Here is a 27244-nt window from a genome sequence, read left to right as displayed (position 1 = left end):
CTTGGTTTATAGCTGTATCACTCCAGTCTGCCTCTATTGTCACATGTCCTTCTTCGCTCTGTGTATCTCTGTGTATCCTCTCTTCTTAGAAGGACACCAGGCATTGGAATTAGGGCCCACTCTCATCCAGTGTGACCTCATCTTAATTGCTGATTATTATCTACAAAGACCCTATTTCCAAATAAGGTCTCATTCACAGGTACTAGGGTCCTAGGGACTAGGACTTGAACGTATCTTTTGCGGGGACAAAATTCAACCCTGTATACCTGGTTTCTTCTGGATTACCTGGAGACCATGTTAAGATTCATAGTATGAAAGATTGTGACTCTGAATTTGAGATGTAGAATTCTAGGTGTATTCTGTCATATTTGAAAGGAAGATCCATGGAATGGCATAATTTGAAGTCTGATTAATAATTTACAGTTTCTGCTTTTTTTGCCTGGAGATTGCCAGGTTATGCCATTGCTGCTTGGTAGATGGCTGCTTTTGCTGTCACCTATTGGCCCAGATACAGTACTCTTTAGGAGTTTAGAGAGTTATTAGGATTTTCATAGTGCTTTTTAATTGTGCCTAATGTAAATTGTTATTAATTGTTTTTTAAGTTATAAAGATGCTTCAGGCTGCAAAGAATTTGTTGAAAGAGGAAAAACTGATACACAGCTATCCCTATGACTGGAGGACTAAGAAACCAGTAGTTATTCGTGCCAGCAAGCAGTGGTTTGTAAATATCACGGATATTAAGACTACAGCCAAGGTATAAGAGGCATCCTACTGTAAGGGTTGGGTTTATTATTCCCTCAATATGAAAGGTTTACATGTGAGGTTGGGGTAGGGTTTTGGGAGTAGAAGGAATTAATGCTATTATTATTTGCTTTCATAAAATTGTAGAATTTTAGATCTGGTAGGATCTTGGGTTTCCATCCCTTCATTATAAACATGCAGAAAATCATGCTTTAAGAGGTTAATTAACTTACTCTAATTTCCTGCCCAGTGTAGTGAAAGTAGCATAGAATTGAGTTCAGCAAATTGTTTAACTTCTCAGAACCTCAGTTTCCTCATCTATATAAAGATGATGATAATGCCTACCTTACAAGACAAGTGAATAAAAGTTCCCAGAACAGTGTATGGAACATAATAGGCATTCAGAAAAACTCTTTTAAAACCCTTTGCATCCTTAAAACTGAAATTGCAGTTCATTTGAAAAGCTATTTCTTTGAGTTAACAAATACTTTATAACTGGCATTTTAAATATTAATATATATTTGAGCTCTTTATTCAATACAAAAATGTGTGTGTGTATCTCATGTAACAACTTGATTCTATTAAAATATATTTGTTAACTGGGCTGAGTATACAGATATTTTGCTTTACAGCTTGCATGTAACATTACTATTATTGGTTGGTTCATTTGTTGGCTTGACAATTTGGGGCCCTTGCCAAAGCTATGCAAGCAATTTACACTTTCTACATTCATGTAGAGCAGACAGCTGTGCTATGGACTGTTTCTTTGTTTTGTTCTGTTTTTTACATTTCTCTGAAGCCTGTTTTTCTTACCTGTAAATATTAAGATTTGTAACTTGCATCTCTGCACAGATTTTTGTTGCAGAACATCTGTCTGATGCTGATGCAATACACTGAAGCCAAGATGGTTTTTTTAACTTCTCTTTAGAGAATTTTCAGTTGCTTCAGTTGCAGAAATAGAATAATGAATGTACTGCCATGTTCCATCACCCAACTTTAACAATAATCAGCTTATTGCCCATTTTATTTTTATCTGTGTTCCTACCCATTATCTACACTTCCTACCTATTGGATTATTTTAAAGCAACTTTTAGGCATTATGTTTTCTATAAATATTTCATTGTGTATATCTGACATTTAAAATTAAAATGTAATTTTTATGCCATTATTACCACCTTAAAAAATAGTAGTTATTCCTTAACAAAATCAAATATCAAGTCAGTATCCACATTTCTTCAATTTTTAATCAAAATAAATTGCAAATGTTGCCATTCTACCAGTAGGTGGTGCTACAAAGGGCTTTGGGGGAGGGGATTTCTGGTGGTTCATGTAAGTGAGGAAGCTGTTTAAACATGCTCTGAAAATATAAAAATGCTTTTATTAATGAGTAGAGAGACTTTTTTAAATGAAGTTGTATTTTCACTTATGGATATTTTAAAACATTTTTGCTATACAATTCTTTTATTGGTAATTGACAAATGAAATCAAATGCTAGTAGTCTACAACCTTTTTGGGGGAGAGGTGGAAGAAAGGAGAGTTCTTGAGAGACAGTAAATAGGAAGTAATTTATTTTGAGAAAGTATTTTCTATGTTGTAAATCATACTATGTAAGATTAGGTTATTTGTCAACCTAAGATAATAGCTTATTTCTTAAGCATTTAAAAAAGAATCATTGAAATCAAGTTTGAATTAATTTTAACTGTAGTTTAATAAAGTATACTACTTCTACTAAAGCTGTTATTCCCAGTTTTGATGTAGGGTGCTTGGAAATTAGTATAAAATCTCTTGTCACATCCTCCAAAAGTGAAGTCTGCTCTAGATTTTATTTATTAGATCCTTGTGGCTCTATTTTAACATTGCCTTGTTTGCTCTAAAATATGTGGTTTCTTAGATTAGTTTCTTTTTGGTGGGGGGTGGAGGGCATGTAAATGACTATAAGCCTCCAAAATAAACAACTGTATTAGGACAAATAGCATTCCTAGAAAATTTGTTCTGCTTTCTCTCACTGGATTTGATTTGTGAATCAATTGCAGGAATTATTAAAAAAAGTCAAATTTATTCCTGGATCAGCACTGAATGCCATGATTGAAATGCTGGACAGGCGGCCATATTGGTGTATATCAAGGCAGAGAGTTTGGGGTGTTCCAATTCCTGTGTTTCATCATAAGACAAAAGATGAATTCTTGATCAACAGGTAAAACTCTTTGTAAAATTTTTCAGCATTTTAAAGTGAGTTGTATTTTCTTCAAAAATGGAAAAATAGTGGACTATTGAAAACTCGATGTATGTTTAATAAAATATTCTAAAATAACTATCTTTTGCTGGGGGGGAATAAAATATAAATTTCAGAAAGATCCTTTCAGATGGATGAAATTGTAACAAACACTAGATTGTTTCAATATTGATACTTAGAAGCAAAGACTGACTTTTTTCCTATGAGAATTCATTATTGCCGGCTGTGCATTGTGTTGGAGTAAGGTGTCAGGAACCCAAAGATAAAAAGTGTTGAGTGGTGGAACCCATTATGCAATTTTTCTTTAGGAATTAGTGTCAGTCTTTCACTCTGAGTCTGCTCTCCCTCTCAGTTGAAATGGTGTTAGGTAATTGTGTAGATAATTTAAAATTTAAGACAGTATAATGTAGTTGAATGTACATAATTAATTCGAATGATAATTATATTCTTAGTTATTTCTTTTTTCCTTATTTTTTTTTAATTTGGAAAGATAATACATGAACCTAGTAAACAATTCAGAGTAGAAAAGCTTAAACAATAGAAAGAAGTTTTTTTTTCCTGAATCATACACTAGACCCTTTTTGAGGCAGTAAACAAGACTGACATGGTCGCTGCTCTTAATGAGTTGATAATCTCGCTAGTTTATCTTCTAGTAAATTAGGGTGGCTTTCAGTATTGTTGCTGTTATTAACAAATGTGGAAAGGGGAATAGTAATCATTTCTTTTGGGAATGTATCCTGGGTTTTCATTTTTTTGGAGTAGTTTTGTTTCAGATGTTTTACTGTTATTCTAGGGCATGAGCAAAGAGTTTGACCATGTTTTGGTAAATATTTTCACATTGCATCAATTAAGGATTCAGGGAGGGTTTCGAGGTATGGAGGCCAGCAAGTAATAGAGAATTCAAGTAACAGAGAGACGACAGGGTTGAATGGCCTACCTTGGGGTTCATCGTTATTTTTGTAAAAAGGTTCTGCTTTTCATTGTCAACATTGTTAGTATTTCTTTAGGTGGTACTTTTATGAATGTATGTATTTTAGGGTTTTTTTAAACTGTTGACTACGCTTTTTTTAAAAAATTGCTTTTAGCCACGTATTAGGTAATTCTTAGTATCTTTGGTGTGAAAGTTCCTTTTCACTTTGAAATATTCCTTGTATCACTGCTTCATGGGTAATCTAACACCTTATGGCAACATGGCTCAGAGGGAACTGAAGGCTCTGCCTTGGACAGATACTGAACCCTAAAACAGTTATAGGGGATATAGCATTTGAGTGGGGCACTGAGGATTAGGTAGGAAGTGGCGGAGAGTAGTAGGATTAGGAGCTGAGGACCCAGAGTGGGGAAAACACAGCATGTATTTAGGAACCAAGTGGCGCTGTGCAGGGTGTGTGAGGGAACAGAAAGATAAACACCTAAGAAAGATTGATTGGGGCAAACTGAAGTGAGTCTTGAATACCAGGCTAAGGAGTTTAAACTTTTAAGTAGGTGTGAGGAGTAAGAGTATGTTTTAGGAAAAGAAACTAGAAGTTAGAGACCAGGAAGTAATTGTAAGGCTATTGCAACATTATTACAATTTGGAGCTAAAACTTTTGGCCCAAGTATTGTTGCTTATGTTGTTAAAATTTAGAGCTTGATCACAGAAAAATTAATATCTTATTTCCCCTACTGAGAATTAAAGTTGAGATAAATTTACACAAGTATTGCTTAATATTTCACACTGAAGAGTTTTCTTTTAAGGAAGTGTTTATAAGACACTGCCGTTGTTCCTCATTCTTTTCCGTATTTAAAGAGCAAAATTTTTAGGGAGTTTCCTTGAAGAGATTGAAGTGAACCAAATGTACATATTAGTAAGTAGAGTAAGCTGGTTTAATTTGACCATAATTTGATCACTACAATAAAATGGTATATAGGTCGATTGGTCAATGACCTAGGTAAAAGAAATGTGAGCTTTGTCAGAGAAACACAAGCAGATTTTCTTTGGGTATCATTTATGTTTTATTTACAGTCAGTACATTTACATAGTGTGTAACAGATTCTCTTCTGTGCATATACCGTTGTATAGGTGATTTCTGATTTTGAAGTCGCAGAGATATACAGAATATTGGCCTACAGAAATGACAGACAAACTTAGCCATATTGTCTGTCAATTCATAGGTCATTTTCCTGTACACCATTTCTAAATAATGACTAATCCTCTTCCATTTTTGGTCCTTTAAAAGTGACATAACAGTTGATTTTTAAAATGGATGTTAATTCTTAATTATTTGTCAATTTTTAAAGAGTGCATGAAAGGCTGTCTTTTTTTTCCTCCTTAATCAAATGCGAATCAAGTGACCACGATTTTTTTTGCCTTTCTTGAATATTCCTTTACATTGTAGTAAGTTGGTAGCCGTCAGAAGTAACAGCATCTCCACTGGAAATTGGTGAACAGTCCACATGGAGTTGCTGTTACAGTTGATGACTCCATTAACATATCAGAAGGTTCCTTCTGCTTTTCTGGGTAAAAGTCTATAAATTACCTCTTAAGTATACTAGTTTCACAGAAGAAAATCTTGATTTATTCATGTTCTAAGTAAGTTGAGAGACTGCTAGGTTTGAAACTTTGATGTTTAATTTTGGTTTGAACTAATGTTCTCATTTGCACTTTATATTCATATTTGTATTTTCTCAAGAAGTAACTCCATTTTTGACTTTAACATCACTGATCATTTTTCTTAATCTGTAATATAATGCCTTTATAATTTAGGTGGAAATCTATTACTAATTAATGAAGACAAATACTTTTTAGCATAAAAAAGATAAAACGTAGAAACATTTGCTGCCTAGGAAGGAAAAGAAGTTGTTAGTTAAATTTCTTTCATTTCAGACCATTTAATCAGTATTAATTTAATACTTTAAGAGTATTAAAGCAATAGCTAACATGCATTTAGGAAAGTTGGCCCCTGATTTCTGGAAATTATGAGAAATTCACTAGAGACAGTCAAGGAATTTCAAGTTTGAGTGTTAGCTTTAGCTTCCTCAAATTTTTGTTCATGTTAATAATAATGACTTTGTGGCGAAAAGGTTTGATAATGTTCATCAAATAAAAATTTCTCCAAAATTGTTTTCTGTCATCTACAAAATGTAAGTATAGGATTAAATTAAAAATAGATCTCCCCCCAGATTTCACTGTGTTCCGGAATTAAACTTAGTGAATGAATATGAAATATTTAGCCTCTTACCTCATTTTTATTCCAGTAAATTCCAGAAGAAAAGTATATTGTAGTCCTTGACATTTTTGCTTTTGTAAAGAGAAAACACAGGAAGCTGAAATGACAGCAACAGTTTCTTCATTACCTAGTAATCTTAATGCTGTTTAATTTCCAGTAACACGCTAAATAAGCTTCAGCCCAGTTGATAGCGAAGTTCAGAATGATTGGTTGGTGTTATAGTGGCTGGTACTACCTAGTTGATTTTCACGGATTGAAACCTAAGAAGGGACAAATAATGCGTGTGTTTCGATAAGGTCGTTGCGTAAAGTACAAAGTTTTATGATGGACTTATTGCTTTATGAAACACAGCATTAAGATGGAAGCATAGAGATTATGTAGTGATAAGTGGTTTCACCCACTTTTATCAACAGTATTTTATACTGATCTTTTTTTTTTTTTATACTGATCTTTAGGTTATAAGTTAACTGTGTGTTTGTGTTAAGTATAGGGTATTATTAACAAAGGGGGGACTTCTTAAATTTCAAAAGACAAATTTTGACTGCTTCTTGAGGTTTTTTTTGGAAGCATATTTAATGTTACTAGAAATGCCTATAAAATTGTTTTAAAACTTTTTAAAGTACAATCTCAGTTTTGTAATAAAAAATTACACTCCTAAGTATCCTAAGGAAACAGAAGAACTAACATCTCTTGTACAAAGGGGTGTGCGTGTGTGTGTGTATAAGGATGTCTAATAAAATTATTTATAAAGAAACATAATGATATGAAAAAGAAGAAATAATTAAAGTCAGTTCTGGAAGAATGAATAAGTAGCCATTAAAAATGGTTGCCTAGTTCCCTGTGTATGAAAATCAAATGAATGTTGCCCATCCTGACATTTGGCTGTTTCTAAGTTTTTGCTACAGTGCTATAATGAGTATCTTTTGAGCACTTGTGCAGCATTTACTTGTATTTTTTATCCAAATTATCTTTACAGATTTTGTTTGAATGTTAAATTTATCTTTATTTTACTATCCACTGTAGTTACCACAAGTTTGGAGGTTGTGTTTGTTTCTTTTTATTGCAAATTTTGTTTTTAAAACTCTGCCACAATTTTTTAGGATCATTCAAACCACCAAAGTACAAGTCGGGAGAAAGTTTTCTCTTCGTGATACCAATTCTATGCACTTAAATTTTGCTTTGTTTGAATTGTGAGAATGTTTTTGTCTTTGAAATCTGCATTCTTATTTGCATTAATTTTGTTCAGTTTTTATACTGACTCAGAGTTGCCTTTATTTTCCTGTTTTTAAAAACTTAAGTAATATAGTTGTTTAAGATCTCAAAATAGAACTAATTTGCAGAAGATAATGCCCATTAAAGTACATTTAGTACATATTTTTATATTTCATGATAAAAAGGAAAGAAGCAAGTCTTGCTCTGCATATTAGTAGGACTTGGTCTGTTGATGAAGCAGAGCTGCTTGTCTCCCCTCTTTGAAATGTTTCATACTTGTTTTCGATACACTGGAAAAAACATTTTTTTGTCCAAATTTATCTGTATATGTCAGGAGGGATACAAAAATAATGTCATTTTCTTAGTAGTATGGAGTTTTATTTATGACGGCCTTTTTGAAATTAGATTTTTAAAAGCTACTACAGGGTTATTTTCATTGGTGTAGATAACATTGTATGGTTATGCCATTTTTAGTAAGTATGGTTAGGTAAACTAAAAGAAAAACAAAACCAAACTTTTGTCCTCACTGAAGTAAGAAACTTTTATAAGTTAAAAAGTATATTTGCAAATAAGGTTTATATAATACAAGATTAGATTTTTTTCTTATAGTGAAACATTATATTGTATATCTAAGTGAACTACCTATATCTTTACAAGAAAATGTAGCAATTAAAACTTCAACTTTAGTTAGACTAGAGGTGGTTGACTAAACTTGGTAGGATTTTATAGTTGCCTTAATAACATGCCAACTGCAAAATTGGAGTCTTTCTTCGCTGTTGGGTATTTTTAGTTACAGACTCTCTAAGATACTTGAATATCGTTAAGTAATACTTAAAAAATATAATTCTGAAACTTCTTTGGATTTATCTGCTATTTAGCCATATAAAAAAGAACTTAGTTTTATTAAAGTTGAATTAGACATTCTGAAATGAGTATGTAAGTATCATCTACAGTTGTAAGGTTACTGACTAAAATATTAGGACTTTTTTTAAGAATAAAATTTTTTACAGAGCCTTCCTTCACCCAGCTTTTCCCAGTGTTCATAGAAACTGAAGCCAGAAAAGTAACATGATGTATTCCTGTCAGTATCTAGTAAGTCCCAGGTAGACTCTGGTCTTTGGACTTGGTGCTTGCTCTGTCAACACACTAATCTCCTGAGACTCCCTGCTGCCCTGACTTGGTCTCTGGTTCAGGCTTTCATTACACATGGGTAATAAGAATTTTTTTGCCTTTGCTTATTAGCAAACTCCAGAGAAGGGGAGTGTGAGTTCACAGATACAGTGTTTGTCTTCATAAATGAGTCAGAAAGGCTGAATGGAGAAATAAAACCAGAATCAAGCCATGATTTAGGAGACACAGTTTCAAGGCCTGGCTTTTAATTGTGTTACTTGCTTATTAAGCTCATGATTTAAGGAACCTTAAGGCACAGAACAGTTTATCTGTCAGTTTAGCTATAAATGTTTCTTTATGAATCCAATTAGAGGGTGCTTGTAAAGTCCTTATAAATGTATATATATAATTTGTGGTATACACATAAATGCTTTTATTTTGATTAATGATATTTTTTAAATTCTTTTAAGAACTTTTATTGAGATACAGTTAACATACAATAAACTGCATATATTTGATTAATAATGATATTAATCCTAACATCTCTACCTTGTTTTCTAAATTAATATGAAATTTGAGCAATTTTCCTTTATTTTTGTACTATTTTTTTATCTGTTTATTTCCAACACATTTAAAGCTGCTTCACTGTTTTATTTTACCATTTACCTAAAATTACAACCTCATGATAACATTGTAAAGATAGAAAGGCAAAATAAGGGTCTTCCTTGGTGGTCTAGTGGTTAAGACTCTGAGCTTCCAATGCATGGGGCGCAGGTTCAGTCCCTGGGTGGGGAACTACGATCCCACATGCTGCATGATGTGGCCAAAAAAAAAGGGCAAAATGAAAATGACACTCATATTTAGAATCCTTTTTTAATGAAAATTTCATAATTGGTATGATATGTGTGTGTAAATGTACTTTGCTAGTATTGCTCTTTTTGTTGTTGTTCTAAGAGTAATAGTATTAGGTTTATTCAGATTTTCTATTGTACATTCATATTTTCTTAACTGATAAAATGTTCTGTGCAAACTATATAAAATAGTAATATGTAACTAAATATTGGTATATAACTAGGTTGTTAGTGCACTAAGTTTTTATGGTCTCTTGTCACAAAAGTTTATCTTTACTGTTAAAGTCCATCTGAAATGTGTGACTGTATTAGAAATATAGATTTTTGCCCATTTAAACATTCTTATCATTTGTAATTTTTTCAAAATAGATGTGGTAGCATTATACTTTTTCAGTCTGTCCTTTGTAGTATAATCAGCTTAGGTATTTTGGTTATCAATTAGTAGAGCATATTTAATTTATAATGCCCATTTGATTTTTGCTTCCCACAACAGTTTTTCATAAACACTTCATTTAATCTGAATTATCAGAGCCAGAGAGGTTCAGTGATTTCCATACATAGTCATAATTAATAAGAAGCAGATCCAGATTAAGAACTTAGAGCTTTTTTTCCCTATCCACTCCTTCCATTTCCATCAACTCTCGTGGACCCACATTTTTAGTTACTTGCATTAATGGAGTGTGGGAGAAAGGAGGATAATTCAAAAGTTGGCTTTAGTATACACATTTTAATCTCTAAATATTAATATGGATATGTGTTTTGGTAATTGGTTAACAAAGTTAACTGTCTAAAGTTTCCCGACTTCAAAGAATAACTTCATGAGACTTCCTTGCCGGTCCAGTGGTTAAGACTCCGTGCTCCCCACTGCAGGGGACACAGGTTCGATCCCTGGTTGGGGAACTAAGATACCACATGCCAGTGTGGCGTGGCCAAAAAACCCCAGAAGAATCAGTCTAAATAATAGCTAATGCTTATATAATACCTATTAATATGTGTCAGGCACTGTTCTAGGCATTTTACATACAAGCTCAATTAATATCCATAATAGCTCTCTTAATGATAGTATTATTATTTGCATTTTTGCAAACTGAGATACAGAAATGTTTAGTGCTTTGCCCAGGGTCACATAGCTAGTGAGTGCTAGAGCCAGGAATTAAATGAAAGCTGTCTGGCTGTGAGGTCCATGTTCTTTTATTTTTTTTTAATTTATTTTATTGAAGTGTAGTTGATTTACAATGTGCTAATTTCTACTGTACAGCAGTGATTTAGTTTTATACGTATATGTGTATATATGTGTGTGTGTGTATATATACACACACACACACACATGCACACATTCCTTTTCATATTCTTTTCCGTTATGGTTTATCACAGGATGTTGAATATACTTCCCTGTGCTATACAGTAGGACCTGTTGTTTATCCATTCTATATGTAATATCCATTCTATATCTATTAGCAATTTGCATCTGCTAATCCCAAACTCCTAATCCATCCTCCTCCCCCCTTTGGCAATCACAAGTCTGTTCTTTATGTCTGTGTGTCTGTTTCTGTTTCATAGTTAAGTTCATTTGTGTCATATTTTAGATTCTATGTATAAGTGATATCATATGGCTACCCCAGTGTACATTCCCACCAACAGTGTAGGCGGATTCCCTTCTCTCCACACAGGGTCCATGTTCTTGACCAGTATATTCTGTGACTCAGTGGAAAGCAACTAGAGGAAGTTGTAATGTCAATACAGCTGTGATAATAAATTAAAAGTATGTTATCCCTGTGAGAAAATTTAGTATAAAATTTTCCCTGAGTTTAATTTTCAAAGTTTGTAACTGTGTATCTTTATCTCCCCAAAGATATGATCAATTTCAGTATGCATTTGATATGCATTTATTGGCTTTCTATTGTGTGTTAGGCATGTGCTAAGTTTTACTGGATCATCTCATTTAGTTTGAAGGCATTCTGATGAAAGTGTCCAGGATCACTAAAATGCAAGTTCCACTATGGTGGAAATCTTACCTGCCTTGTTAACTGCTGTATCTCCAGTGCCTAGAACAGTGTCCAAGACATTGGAGGTATTCAGTGAATATTTTTGAACAAAAATTGTACTATTCTTCTTAACAGAAGGGACAACCAAAACTTAGGGAAGTTTTAGTACTTGTGTATGTCATGTATATAAAAAGGAGCAGAGTCAGGATACAAGCCTGGGTATCTGTTTTCAAAATCTGTGCTCTGGTGGCATTGCCTCTTATGCAGATGTATTTGGACTCAGTCCTGTAAGCAGTGAGGGAGCACTGGAAGTTTTTGAGAGGGAATTGGTGTGATAAAAGCAGTTTTAGGAATGCAACTCAAAGATGTCATATAAATTAAATTACATGTGTCATGTAAAGGAATGAAAACAGGGGAAAAGTCAAACCATTGCATCAGTCTGGCATTGAGGCAGTGAGGTTGCTCTAATACAGTGTCAGAACAAAGAGCAAATTCGAGTACTATTTCAAGGTAGAAACTGACAGAATGTGTTGGCTTAATTTGAGCAGGAGGTACATAATTAGGAGGTTTTGAATATAGGTACTTGGAGAGAAAAAGATTGGTAGAAACAGGGAAATCAGTAACAAATAGGGATATCAGGAGAAGTCTTTCTTTTTTTTCTTTTAAGGGCTCCATATGATCAATTTGATTTTAATTAATTAATTAATTTATTTATTGGCTGCGTTGGGTCTTCGTTGATTTGCGTCGGCTTTCTTTAGTTGAGATGAGCAGGGGCTACTCTTCATTGTGGTGCGCGGGCTCCTCATTGCCATGCTTCTCTTATTGCAGAGCACAGGCTCTAGGCACGTGGGCTTCAGTAGTTGAGGCACATGGGCTCAGTAGTTGTGGCACACAGGCTCTAAAGTGCTGCCTCAATAGTTGTGCGGCATGGGCTTAGTTGCTGTGCGGCATGTGGTATCTTCCTGGGGCAGGGCTCAAATCCGTGTCCCCTGCATTGGCAGGTGGATTCTTAACTACTGTACCACCTAGGAAGCCCCAATTTGGTTTTATTTATACTGAATTTAAGATGATAGCAGGAACTAAATAAGCAAGTAACTGAAGATAATACCACTAAATTTGGGGGGAAATATAGGAAAAAATACCCTGCATATTGGGAAAAATGTTCTGCAGATAGGAAAAAATACTGCTGTTTCTTAACTTTAAAATATTCGGTATTAATCACAATAATTAAGTGAACAGTTTTGTCTTGTCTCCCCTAAAATAGCCAAACCACTGAGCATATTATTAAACTAGTGGAAGAACATGGCAGTGATATCTGGTGGACTCTTCCCCCGGAGCAACTTCTTCCAAAAGAAGTCTTATCTCAGGTAAATTTGTTTGTATTTAAGAGCCTTTGTATGTATTGCATGATTTAATGACAACACGAGATTCCTGGAAGTCAAAAAGTAGTTATATTATCATGTCAAGTTCATGAGTTTATTCATCATAAATTAGGAGCCAGTGCAGTTTGAGAGTAGACATTTTTATTTAGCTAGAGAAGCTGGGTATCTAGTATAGCAGTGGAGTGTGAGGGGTATTTGCTGTTTCAATGAGGGCCAAGATTGATTTGAACAGCTTTACTGGCTAAGCAGATGCACTTGTGACTGTGAGAGAACAGTGCCTAACACTGGTGCATCAGGACTTCGTAAGACATGAATTCAAGTTAACTGGTGGCATCACACATCAAAAAATACAAACTGGAAGATAATTTCAAGAATATAAAAACAGTTTATATTTACATTAATGAATGTGTAATTAAGTGGCCACAGTCGCTTTTACATGCAAATGAGGCATTTGTACCTAATTGTAAAATACTTTAAAATGTCTGAAATTTCATTTTAAAATGTGATTTTAATGGTTGTAAGTATTTCATTTTCTTAAGACCTTTTTGGGTATTAGTTTTAAATGTTGTGATCTTTGTATAACTAAAATGTTTTTTGTTATTTTATTAGGTTGGTGGTCCTGATGCTTTGGAGTATGTGCCTGGTCAGGATATTTTGGACATCTGGTTTGACAGTGGGACTTCATGGTCTTATGTTCTTCCAGGTAACTTAAAATAGTAGATTAAATACCAGTCAAGCAGTTCTGAAAGTAAATGCTATCAGAAGAAATCTATAATCAAGAAGTCTTTTTTTTCTTTTTTTTTTTTTAATGCTTTATTTGGAGGTACATCTCCTCCTATAATATAATTTTAGATCTGGAAGCACTATTGGAGCTTTTAATAATTTAAAAAAATGATTAAAAATCACTTAATCCAGTGCTTTCTAAACTTTATTTTTTCCCAAATGAAATTTTATATAGAACCACAATACCTAAGATTAATAAAAAAGGGAATTTTCTTCCTCCTCTCAGTCAGCTCATTCTCCTTGACCCCAAGGCACTCAGTTCTGTAAAACAAAGTTTGGAAATCATTGAAATAGCCTGACCCCATCATTTTTCAGAAGAGGAGATGAGATTGAATTATAGTCCAGTTAGGTGATGGTCACATAGCTTAATGTCAGACTAGAACTCAGGTACCCTGCTTTTCAGGTCTCCTTCTTCTGTACTCTGTTACCTTCTCACAGCTTTCCCCATCTCTTTGCAGACAACTGACTAATTTCTACCTGCTCATGGTTAGGGTAAGCTTTTGACTCAGTGAATAAAGAGGAAGGCGAGATTGAGCAGGAGTTAGAAGGGAGTAGTAGCAGGCGCACAGAGGATGTGTTTAGATGTGAGAAGGTGCCTTCAAGGATACTAAGTGAGAATCTAGAGGTGAAATGTCTTCACTCTGAGGTTAAAGACTGGGACGAGGTGGCAGGGAAGCAGTGGTGCATCAGATAGTTCCTCACATTGCTGCTGAGTGCTGCTTACCCAGGAGATCCTGCTTGCTTTCTGGAGCAAAGGCATGTGGGAAAACAGCTTACCTGTTCAGCTGACCATTGTTACAGGGATTGAGAGGGATCATGGTCAAGTTTTACTTGGGGTATGCTTCTGCTCGTAGGCCTCTTTATTGAGAGGACAGCACTGTGATTCCTGGCAGGTAACTATATTCCTCTATTTGGGCCTTTCTTTCAGCCTAGGAAATTTGAAAAGCAGAATACACATAAATGCATGTTTACTGTGTATTATAGCTAAAGTGTACATAAAAATTCATAATGATCAAATATAAGTTAACATATTAATGTAATTTTTATAATTTTTATGTAGTAATTTTCAGAATTATTTCATATGTTTCTCCCATTGTACTCAAGAGAAAATATTGCCAGTTTAGGTACTTTGTTTTCCTAAATTATATTGAAAATGTAGGCAGAGAACACTACATAAGGTAGGTAGGTAGGTTTAGTGGTTTTGTAATATAAATAGGAAAAAAAGGTACCTCCTACCATATTTGGGGCAGCATCCAGAATTTGAAAATAGAATATGCCATATGTGAAATAGTGCTTATAAAGTATATTTCAATGTTCATTAGCTGCTTCAGCCTTGGTGAGAATTGCTGCTACTGGCATTGTTGCTTTTTAATTTCTAAAATGTTTTTATGTTACCAAGTTCAGCTGGAGCCATTGACTGTTAAACTACATGGAGATTGTCATTAAAACCTGTCTGTGCTGCTGTTGGTGGTACAGCTAGAGTTTAGTCATATTGTTTCTAGTTTGTGATGTTCTTAACCAAATATTTGACAGTGACAGAAATACTTTATTAAATGAAATACGTGGTAAAAATGCACCTAATCAGCAAATCATTTTTTCTTCCGTGTTATACATGTAGGTAATTAATTCAAATAAAGAAAATAATTTTGTCATTTAAACATGTGTTGCATGCATAGAAGGGTGCCAGAACATAAGTATACTATCTTCACAGATAATCTACAAACCCTATTTTATTTTATTTTATTTTGGCCACTCCATGCAGTTTGTGGGATTTTAGTTCCCCAGCCAGGGATTGAACGCGGGCCTCTGGCAGTGGAATTGCTGAGTTCTAACCACTGCCCCGCTAGGGAATTCCCACAAACCCAATTTTAGACTGTAGTTTCTGTTTTTTTCAGTCAGATCTTATATTCCTCTTGCTCAAAAAAAAAAAAAAAAAGAATAAATAAAAAACAAAACTCTCAAAAATCTTATGATTGATCAACAGATTAGATTAATTGATTTATATGTCATTTTTTTTCTTCCCTTTTATTCTCTCATGATAGAAAAATTTCAAAAGATAGGCAGAAAGAATGAGATGGGAAGGAGTCAAGATACTAGGTGAATTTATAGTTCAAAAAGCCTTAAAGCAAAGGTGATTTTCCTTTAAAAAACAATGAGCAGTCACCTGCTTTCTTGGGAAGGCTAATTGTACTTTTCATTCTCAGATGGCTTGTATCAAGTGTAATATGAAATAATTCAATGTCTGCATGTTTCCTTGTGAGTATATTATTGCAAAGTAAAATCGCCTTGATTTTGAGCTTAATTTTGGCTACCAGTCTTCATCAGTATCTACTAATGTTTAATGAGATGACTTTGGTGATTACATAGCATATATAAGTAGCTTTACTTTTTGCTGACAGATTTTATGACAGTGAAAGAGATTTGGCTGCTGAATTTTGACACCAGGTCAAGTACCTGGTGAGTTCTTTGTGAGTTTCATTGTGAGTGAGTTCAAGGTCAATAGAACTTAAGAAATTGAAACTTGAACACTTTCTGAAAGGGAATGGCGTTTTAAAGTGAATTATATATAGGTAATAAGTGATATCCATATTTCTAAAATATTCTTTAAACGTTTACCAAAGACATTAATTATTGCAGTGATTTAAAACTAATCAATGTTTAAACATTTTTAAAAATAGCTTTTATAAAAAATCAGTTTTAGCTTCATAGCAAAATTGAGAGGAAAGCAGAGAGAATCCATACCCCCTGCTCCCCTTCCCCACAGCCTTCCTTCCCCACTATCAACATCCCACACCAGAGTGGTCTGTTTGTTACATCCCATGACCCTACATTGACACATCATCATCCCCCAGGGTCCATAGTTTACATGAGGCTTCACTCTTGGTGATGTTCATTCTGTGGGTTTTGACAAATGTATAATGACATGTATCACACAGAGTAGCTTATGGCCCCCCAAATCTTCTGCTCCACCTATGCATCCCTCCTTCCCTACTAACCCCTGGCAGCCACTGATCTTTTTTACTCTCTCCATAGCTTTGCCCTTTCCAGAATGTCGTACAGTTGGAGTCATACAGGATGTAGCCTTTTCACATTGGCTTCTTTTACTTAATAATATGTATTCAAGGTTCCTCCATGTCTTTTCATGGCTTGATAGCTCATTTCTTTTCAGTGCTGAACAATGTTTCATTGTCCAGATGTACCACAGTTTATCCATTCACTTGTTGAAGTAATTAGTGTTTTAAAATATTTATTCTACATCATTTCTGATTTTTTTAAACAGAGAAATAACTTGAAGTAGAGAAGACAGATCATTTTTTTTAAAACAGGAACTTAGATTTACAAATTACTTTTTTTTTTAATTAATTAATTTATTTTATGGACTGTGTTGGGTCTTTTTTGCTCTGCGCGGGCTTTTTTTAGTTGCGGTGAGTGGGGGCTACTCTTCATTGTGGTGCGTGGGCTCCTCATTGCTGTGGCTTCTCTTGTTGTGGAACACAGGCTCTAGGCACGTGGGCTTCAGTAGTTGCAGCACATGGGCTCAATAGTTGTGGCTCACGGGCTCTAAAGCGCAGACTCAATAGTTGTGGCACACGGGCTTAGTTGCTCCGCAGCATGTGGGATCTTCCTGGAGCAGGGATCAAACCCATGTCCCCTGCATTGGCAGGTGGATTCTCAACCACTGCACCAGCTAGGAAACCCTACAAATAACTTTTTTAAAAAGTTACCCTTTTGAATATCATATGGTACAGGCTTAGAGAGTGGTGTGTACTTGACGGAATAAATGCACAACCCGGGAGTCTTTTGTAACATTAATTTTGAAGCGAAGAATTCCCTTTGTCTTTTTAGTAAAATATTAGTTTGCATTTTGAGGGAAGAAGTTCAAACCTCAAGCTAATAAACTATGATAACATTAATACAAAACTAACAATATATGAAATAAAGTCTAAACCACCCAAAAAAAAAAAATTACCCTTTTAAAGACATATACAATACTGCTTTAAAATTAGCTTAATTTCAAAAATGAATGATTTTTTAGCATATTTTTAGTAATTATTTTTGGTTTAAATTATTTTTAAATGTTATATACATTAATCCAAATATGTTTTGCCAAATATGTTTGTGCTGGTTCTATAACCTGCACAATAATCTTGCTCAAAATTCATCAATTCAGCAAAATTATACAAATCTAGTAATGAAATTGTAGATTACTCAATTTTTTGCTAACTCCTCATTGATAGTAATTTTTTAGTAGCTGGCTCATTCTTTAAATTGGTGCTATACCTAAATCACAATCCTAGAGGTACTCAATAGTTGTTTCCTTTAAATATGAACTTTTTTTTTTTTCCTAGCTGCACAGGCGGCTTGCGAGATCTCAGTTTCCTGACTAGGAATTGAACCCGGAATTTTAAGACACCAGACATACTACTGCCTCCATAAGAAGGTTCTAAATTTTTCTTTCACTGAAAGAGCTATGCAGGGACTTCCCTGGCGGTTCAGTGGTTAAGACTCCACACTTCCAGCGCAAGGGACACAGGTTTGATCTCTGGTCCGGGAACTAAGATCCCACATGCTTGAGCGACTGACCAAGAAAATATAAAAATAAAAATAATAATAATAATAAAATTAAAAAAAATCTATGCAGGAAGGAAAAAGAGGATAAAAGATAAAAAAACAGGCAGAAAAAAAATGGGCATCATTTCTTGAGCACCATTTCTTGGGCACCATTTCTCCCTCTTGTACACTGCTGGTAGAAGTGTAATTTGGTATAAACTTATGAGAAGGGAATTTAGCATTATGCCTCCAAAGCTTTGAAATAGTTTTCTATCTTTTGACTAATTCCGCTTACAGGAATCTATTCTGTAGAAGTAGATCTGGGTGAAAGATTATGTGTAAAGATATTCATTACAGTGTTATTTCAAATAGTAAACGATTTGACCAACAACCCCCTGTCCACCTGTAGGAAAATGGCTGAAGTGATATGGCATACATTCATATGATACAATGATATGCCTCCATCATGTCATATTTTTGAACATTTTTGGGTATTAGATGGGCATGGGAAAGTATTATTTAAGGGCATGTTAAGTTTTAAAAAGTGCAGAATACAAAAATGCAGGATACAGATATAATATTGTGATTTATTTATAAGCTCATGTAAATATTGGTATGCATAGACAAAATAACGGAAGGAAATATGCTGAAATAAAGTCCTTATCTCTAGGTATTGGAAATATATGTGATTTTATTTTCTTGAACTTTTCACTGTTTTACAGATTTCCTAAAGTGAGAATGTACTTTTTGTTGTTAGAAAAAAAATTAAGCATTACTAAAAATAAACTTACTAGGACAGGAAATAGTCCAATAACGAATTATATGAGGTTGTTAGGTAATTCTGCAGTAAACCAGTACTTGAGTTTGACTGTGCTTTGTATTTCTTACCATCCAAGATTAAACCTCCCATCTTCATTTTGGAAATTCCTGTAAACTTTATTTTTTCATGTCTTGTTCAGAGGTTTGCTACCCCAAATCTTTCCCACCTCCATCTTTTTTCTTCTGGTTTCATACACCCATCTTAACAGGCTCTGGTTTGCAGAAATTTTCTGGGATTACACTTCCTTTTTCAGGATATTTTGCTCCTTATCCAATTCCAACGATTCATCATATGTGAGAATGAGAAAGACATGGAGACTTTACTTTTAATCTGAATTAGTTGTTTTGTTGTGCTGTTGTTAGTGGCCCGATTTTGAGTCTGTCATACAGAGTGAAGTAAGCCAGAAAAACAAATACCGTATGCTAACTCATATATATATGGAATCTAAAAAAATGGTACTGAACCCAGTGACAGGGCAAGAATAAAGATGCAGATGTAGAGAACAGACTTGAGGACTTGGGGGTGGGGGGCGGGGGTGGGGGAGCAAAGGGGAAGCTGGGACGAAGTGAGAGAGTAGCATTGACATATATACACTACCAAATGAAAAATAGATAGCTAGTGGGAAGCTGCTGCATAACACGGGGAGACCAGCTTGATGATGGATGATGACTTAGAGGGGTGAGATAGGGAAGGTGGGAAGGAGTCTCAGGAGGGAGAGGATATGGGGATAGATGTATAAATACAGCTGATTCACTTTGTTGTACAGCAAAAACTGGCACAATAGTGTAAAGCAATTATATTCCAATAAAGAGCTTAAAAAAAAAATGGCCCAATTTTATTAGGTACAACATGTGTTTCTAGGACAGGATCAGAGACCAGGTATTTTAAAAATAATTTAGCATACCTAATCACATTTTTGCAAGTATTCCTTCATATAAAACTTTGAAAAAATATACCAGGAAGACTGTTTCTTAGTTCTCCATCAGGAAATATCAAGTGACCTTTGACATATCTTAATAATAATTAACATTTACTGAGTGTTTACTATGTCCTAAGCATATTATATTACCTCTTTAATCTCTAGAACAGACCTTATAAGGTAAGTAGATTTTAGTGTTATCCTCATTTCAGTGAGAACAAATGGAAGCATGGCGGGTTAAGTTAAGGCCTCACAGCTGGCAAGTGCCACAGCCAGGATTTGGACCCAGGCAGTCTCAATCTAGCCACTGTGCAGTCTTCGAGTTGCTTTTATTTTGCATACTGTAAGTCCTTAGGCAACAACCAGCTTTCTTAAAACTATAAATTTTAGAGCTGGCAAAGATTTTAGAGATTTACTTAAACACCTTGTTTTTTAGGTGTGTTAGTCAAGGCTTGGAAGCAGTGATTTCTCCAAGATGACAGAACTTTAGTTTGATTTCACGGTTATGGACTGTCATTTCACTAGGCCAGAAGTAGGTATTTTCCAAAGAGATGAAAAGGGATTGGGAATACGTCCTGCTTTTTCATTATCTACTTATTTCAGAAGAGGATTTCCCCTAGTATTCTATTATTAATCTTCCCATTAGTTATTGCTGCATCCAAAATGTGGTCTCAAGTAGGAAGTTAACATTTTGGGTGAGGTGGGGTTTAAGTACTGGTATTAGAAAAGTTTAAGTGATTACAAATCAGTAGAGGAAGAAGGAAAGTGGGACAAAGATGTAACATTCTAGATGTTGAGGCTATAACTTTTTGTTCTCATTGCATATGCATTTATCATTTTCATATTATCCTCGGCTTTCCTAATTGCACAGACTAGGCTAAACTGTGTTTTCACCCTGATAACAACATAGTTATTTCTTGTTTAACATAAAATCTACCCGTTGGCTATCAGCTCCAAGAGGGCAGATACCACAGTGCCTGCTAGGTGCTTGATAATGTTAGTTGAATTTAACTGGTTTAAGTACATTATTTCAATTTTGTCTCCCACCTTCACCCAGATATCTTTGTCACGTAAGGATTACAACACTGAGTCCTCAATGTTAGGATATAAGAGCAAATCATCATTTTACAAATAAAGGGGTTTGCTGGGGTTTCATAGAGTTCTGAGTTTAGGTTTAAAATATGGAAGTAATCTTCCCCAAAGACCTCATGTTCCTTTTTTGAAAACTACTTTTATTCTGAAAAGTCACAGAATAGTATAAACAAGTACATACCTTCACCTAGATTTTCCATAGTCAACATTTTACCACATTCACTTTATATATATTTTTTTCTATGTGGTTATATAAACAAACTTTTTCCTGTAAGTTGCAGACTTGAAGCTCTTTTATCCCTAAACATTTCAGTGTTTATTTCCTAAAAACATGGACAGTCTCTTGTATAACCAGTATGAACATCAAAATCAGGAAAATGGCACTGATTCCATATTGTTAACTATCTATAGATCTTACTCAGATTTCACCCAGTAATGTCCTTTATGGGAAAAGAAAAAAATAAAAAGGGTTCTAGACCCAGTGTAGGATCTCATGTGGCATTTAATTATTGTCTCTTCAGTCTCCTCATTTTGTCCTTGTCTTTCATGAACTTGACGTTCATGAAGGTACAGATGGTTTATTTTATAGAAGATAGTACCTCAGTTTGGGTTTCTGTGATGTGTTCTCATGATTGGATTTATATTGTGCATTTTTGGCAGGCATATCACAGAAGTAATCCTGTGTCATTTTCAGTGCATCATGTCAAAAGTCACAGGATGTCTGTTACTGGTGATGGTTAACTCTCATCACTTGGTCAAGGTTATGTCTGCCCATTTTCTCTTGCGAAGTTACCCCCCCAACCCCCCAATAGTAGTTAAAATACAGTTGACCCTTGAACAACGTTGGTAGGGGCACCAATCCTCTGTGCAGTCCAAATCTAACTTTATAGTTGGCCCTCCATATTCGTGGTTCCACATGCATGGATTCAGCCAGCTGCAGGTCATGGAGTGCCACGGTATGTATTTAATTTTAAAAATTTCGTGTATAAGTAGACCCTCACAGTTCAAACCTGTGCTATTCAAGGGTCAACTGTATCTTGTAGGGAAATACTTTAAGACTGGGGAAATATCCTGTTTTCTCACCAGACTTTCACCTAGTTTTTAAGCATCCTTGATGATTCTTGACTAAAATGATCGTTACTTATGATGTGTCCCAAATGGTACCATATTTCGGATTTTTAACTCTTGAATTAACTGTTGTCATTTATTGAATGCTGAAGTAGCTCTCAAGCTTGTGTACATATGTGTCCTAACAAATTTGAGCCTAAATTATTTGTACAGCATTATTTTTTTCCTTTGCCATGTTTTTTCTTAAAGACAATTTTTAAAGACAGTTTCAGATTCACAGCAAAATTAAGAGGAAGGTGCAGAGATTTCCATATACCCTCTGCTCCCACACATGCAGAGTCTTCACTGTTATCAGGATCCCCCACCAGAGTGGCACATTTGTTACAACTGATGAACCTACGTTAACACATCATAGTCATCCAAATTAGATAGTTTACACTGGGTTCACTCTTTGGACAAATGTCTAATGACAGGTATCCATCATTATAGTATCATTCGGAGTATTTTCACTGCCCTAAAAATCCTCTGTGCTCTACCTGCTCATTCCTCCCCCCACCCACCAACCTTGTGCCTCAACCCCTGGCTCATAGGGCTTTTTCATGGTTTGCCCATCTTTTGACTGGGTCATCATCAAAGTAGAAGTTAATAATTTGCCCTTTATAAGACATTTTTTCCTAATTTGTTTAGTATCTTGGTTAAGTGCATACACGCAGTGGCCAGATTGTCTAGGTTTAGACTCCACATCAGCTGCTTGCTGTCTGCATAACCTTGGGCAAGTTATAAAACCTCTCAGTGTCTCACTTTCCTCATCTGTAAAATGGGGATAATAATAATACCTACCTTCTAGAGTTACTATGAGAATTAAATGACTTAACATATAACGTTATTAGATGCTCAGCAAATAATTGTTGAATTAATAAAAAGTTTATTTTCATAAAATATTTAACTGGAAATACTGATATTGGTAGTTAATATGAATTGGTAGTTAAATTATGAGTCCCTAATTTAGATAATATTTTAGTTATCTGTGGTTTGGGAGATCATACTCCAAGGTTTATTTTCTTTATCTTGATTAATAAATTGACAGTGAGGGTAACAGCCCTAGTGAACGCAACCTAGCCGTTGGGTATAGCATGACACAAGAAATAAGTAACGTGATTACTTTTAATATTTTAATATTTTGATAAGTATTCATTTCCATTTTCCTACTTTGACTTAAATTTCTGTTTTTTCATATTTATTGTTGAGGTACTGACCAAAGAGCAGATTTGTACTTGGAAGGAAAAGACCAGCTTGGGGGTTGGTTTCAGTCTTCTTTATTGACAAGTGTGGCAGCAAGGAATAAATCCCCTTTTAAGTAAGTATTACACCTGAGCTAAACAAGTCAGCACATGTTGAGTATTTCTGCTGAGTCCTTGCCAGTGTGTGAAGCACTGTGCTGATAAATGATATATATGATAAACATATATATATCATATATATGATAAAACACTGCCCTTAATTAGTTTACAGCCTGCAGTCTCATGAGACAAATAGGTTTGAAGTTTAAAAAAAAAAGAGAGAGAGACAAGAAGGAGACAGCAATACAGAGAAGCCTTGTCACTCCGATATAGATCATAACTCCTAGAAGAGGTAAAACCGGCATTGACTGGAGTAGTGGGGAAACCCACGGAGCGCTGGACCTTGAAATATGGTAGACGCGACACAGATGGATGTGGAGAGGATATTCTAGCTTGTCTGAGGACAGCCTCAATCAGATATTCTTATATTTGTAATTTCCACAAGTGGTTAATGAACTGAAACTTTTCTTTAGTGAATTTTATTAAATTAGGGATTCTTATGTAGTTACAGATAATAGCTTTTCCTTATTCAATATGTGAATAGAGGTTCTATCAGGAAGATTCTTAAATAGCTTAAGATTTTTGCTATCTTACAATGAAAACCCATCTCAGAACAATTTGCATGTTTTATGTTTCTTGTATACCATGCTTTTAAAAGTCAGTAGAACAGCAGATACATTTCTCTCAAATTGTCCTTATGAAGATAATTTTGTGATAATTTTTTTTAAGACATACTTTTTCCTGGTTAGTTTTAATGATCAAAATCAGAACATAATAGATGCTCAGGAGATAATTATTTAGTGAATGTAAACATAAAAATTTTTCTGTATGTAAGTAGAGAGCTTACTATTTAACTGTCAGGATATATAAGCACCTGAGAATTAAAGAATAGTTTTCATACATAAAGTTTTCGTATGTAATTTGTCAAGAAAAATTACTTTTATGTCAAACTAAGTTACTCTTTTTAAGCTGCAAGTCATCTTCAAAAAGACCATCATAATTGTGTTTATTATTATAATAGCTAATTTGTCTTCTTAGGACAGTGGTTGTTCATGGATTTACCCTTGGAGAAAAGGGAGAAAAGATGTCCAAGTCTCTTGGGAATGTCATTGATCCTGATGTTGTCATCAATGGAGGACAAGTAGGTGGTTCCCTAAAAATTCATTTTATTTTTGTTTTAAGGCTAAGTTGGAAGCCAGAACCCTTAATATAGTTACTTCAATGTAAAAAAACAAAAACAAAAACAAACTCACAAAACTGTCTTTTATACTAATAGCAAATGCTTTACCATGTTTTAAATCAAGACTCTTAAATGCTGTGTGATTTTTTTTTTTTTTTTTTTTTTAAAGGGAAGGGTTGGGATTGCAGCTCTTTTGACTCATTTCAGGTCTGAATCTCTAGTTAGGTCCTGAGCCATGCTACCCCTTTTTTTAATTGGCTGAACTTTAAAACTTTATAAATGTAGTTTTACAGTTAAACGGAAACAGTATAAGAAAAAAAATGAGAGTGCAGCTTCTATAAATGCATGTTTCAGGGAATTCCCTGGTGGTGCAGTAGTTAGAACTTGGCGCTTTCACTGTGGGGGCCCAGGTTCGATCCCTGGTCAGAGAACTAAGATCCCGCAAGCTGCATGGCATGGCAATCAGTCAGTCAGTCAATTGTTTCATTATTATATTCTTGGAAATTACACACTTTAAAGCCAGTCGTTAATGAGTATCCGTCTGGGGTGCTGGTACTTTGCTTTATTCTGGAGTTGCTGTCAGAAAAGAAATCACGTGTGTGTTATTTTACTCTTGGCTTTTTACTGCCCTCCAGTCATCACTTCTGTTTGTCAGAGCAGCTTGGGAACACTGAAGGGGAAAAAGCAGTCCTTTCCTCCCCTGGCCCACTTCCCCATCACAGAGGCATCCAGGGCAGTACTCTGACTGTCCACCTGCTGTGGTGGCTTTTACAGACATGACAGGGAAGACATTGAAGAGGACTGCAGGACGTACTCTCCCTTTTTCCAGATGCGTTGTTTTTTTAGATTCAGCCTGATCTCTGAGATGGTTAGCCCTTATTTCATTACAGTACAGGTATATTTTATGCTTACATTGTGCTTAAACATTTCTGAATAGGAGTCTTACCTATAACATCTGTTCACCAAATTGTAATGAAAAGCCATTTACATGTTCATATGTTTTTTTCCCTTCATGAAAAGGATCAAAGCAAAGAGCCTCCCTATGGTGCTGACGTCCTTCGCTGGTGGGTCGCTGAGTCCAATGTCTTCACTGAAGTGACAATTAGTCCATCTGTACTGGATGCTGCCAGAGATGATATTAGCAAGGTCAGAGCAGTCACTACTTTTTCTATTACTTACTAGTCCTGAATGAAAAGTTTACTGAGTCGTTGTTAAAAAAAAGAGGCACGTTTTGTTGGCACTTCACAACTAATGAAAATGAGTTCTCCACATGTTGTGAGCTTTAAAAATATCCTGTGCTAATTTATTTGTTTAAAAATATAAGTAGTAATGCTAATACTTTTATACACTATCTTTTTATATTTTATTTTAATATAATATGAAATTATACTAATCTTGTATACTTTTTATGTGCTCAGTGACCATTCACATTTTTTTTTAATTTTTTATTTTTTTTAAATTTTATTTATTTATTATTTTTGGAGGGTACACCAAGTTCAATCATCTGTTTTTATACACATATCCCCGTATACCCTCTCTCCCTCGACTACCCCCCCCCCCCGAGTCCCCCGCATCCTCCCCATCCCAGTCCTCTAAGGCATCTTCATCCTCGAGTTGAACTCCGTTTGTTATACAACAACTTCCCACTGGCTCTCTATTTTACAGTTGGGACCATTGACATTTATTCCATTTATTTTTACCTACACAAAATTCTTACTTACACACTGAACAGTGATTTGCCCTAAGCTTGTAAAGAAATATAATGAAAATTCAGTTTTTATGTATAAAGTACAATGGTTGTTTCTATAACTGAGCTTTTGAAATGCGAGTTTGTTTTTTGCATTTGTAGTCTTATTAAGGAATGATATAAAAGTAAAGTATCCCATTAATAAAGTGACATGAGTTGGATAAAAATTATAGAGAAATAAAATAACTTTTCAGTAATAATTGAAGGACTCATGTATTTTTTTGACCGCATATTTTTTTCTCAATATTTTATAGCTTAGGAATACACTCCGCTTTCTTTTGGGAAACGTGGCTGGTTTCAACCCAGAAACAGATTCCATCCCTGTTAACAATATGTATATCATAGACCAGTATATGCTACACTTACTGCAGGATTTAGCAAACAAGGTAAGTGTGCATCAGTAAGCTTTTGGAAATAGCGCAGTTGTATGTTGAAATTTGGGTTGTAAGTGAGTGGAACAAACCATGTTAGAGGAACTAAAGCACTATGAAAAGTTATACTTGATAAATTCCACACCTTCCCAGGTTGACTAGGTATGAAATCTTCTGACTTCTTTTCTGGTTTCTCAAAAGAACAGAGGAGTACCTGGTGGCAACAGTAGGCTCAGGCTTCCCCTCAGGCCACATTTTTCTCTCAAAATCAGCTCCATGTATTTTCTCTAATAGGAAGGAATAAAATAGAGTTGTACTTTATCTGCAGATGTATAGAAACATACATCTCAAAAGTATAGAAATAACTAAAATGACAATTCCTGTGTGTCTTGGAAGATATTTTCTCATACATAAACAGAGATAATTTTTGTTTTCTCAAAAATTGGAATTGAGTAATTCCATGTCCCCTTAAGTCAGAGTTGTACGTGCAGGTCTTTGCCCACTTACTTTTCAGGCATAAATAAGGCAACATTTGTAACCTACAGTTTTTACTGTTTTAAAATAGTGTGGTTTCATCATTTAAAACCTGATCTTTTCATGTGATGCATGTTCTTTTGTAGTTTCCAAGGTAGACTGTAACAGTGTTTTCTGAG

At 34.8% G+C, this 27244-nt stretch overlaps 1 protein-coding gene across 2 annotated transcripts in view; it reads left to right on the top strand.

Moving 5' to 3' along the window:
* The window catches only part of IARS2 (isoleucyl-tRNA synthetase 2, mitochondrial), a 69517-nt gene that overhangs the window by 35354 nt on the left and 6919 nt on the right, over nt 1–27244 (top strand). For both annotated transcript variants that reach the window (XM_057728483.1, XM_057728484.1), the window contains exons 11-18: nt 603–754; nt 2775–2935; nt 12603–12705; nt 13330–13423; nt 23202–23310; nt 24332–24434; nt 25494–25619; nt 26475–26606. In XM_057728483.1, coding sequence (XP_057584466.1) covers nt 603–754; nt 2775–2935; nt 12603–12705; nt 13330–13423; nt 23202–23310; nt 24332–24434; nt 25494–25619; nt 26475–26606 — 980 coding nt within the window. The remainder of the gene's footprint in view (nt 1–602; nt 755–2774; nt 2936–12602; nt 12706–13329; nt 13424–23201; nt 23311–24331; nt 24435–25493; nt 25620–26474; nt 26607–27244) is intronic.

This window comes from Hippopotamus amphibius, chromosome 3 (assembly GCF_030028045.1).
Source record: "Hippopotamus amphibius kiboko isolate mHipAmp2 chromosome 3, mHipAmp2.hap2, whole genome shotgun sequence".
Taxonomy (NCBI): Eukaryota; Metazoa; Chordata; class Mammalia; order Artiodactyla; family Hippopotamidae; genus Hippopotamus; species Hippopotamus amphibius.
The sequence above is the reverse complement of the archived record's forward strand: the minus strand, read 5'-3'. Positions and strand labels throughout refer to the sequence as shown.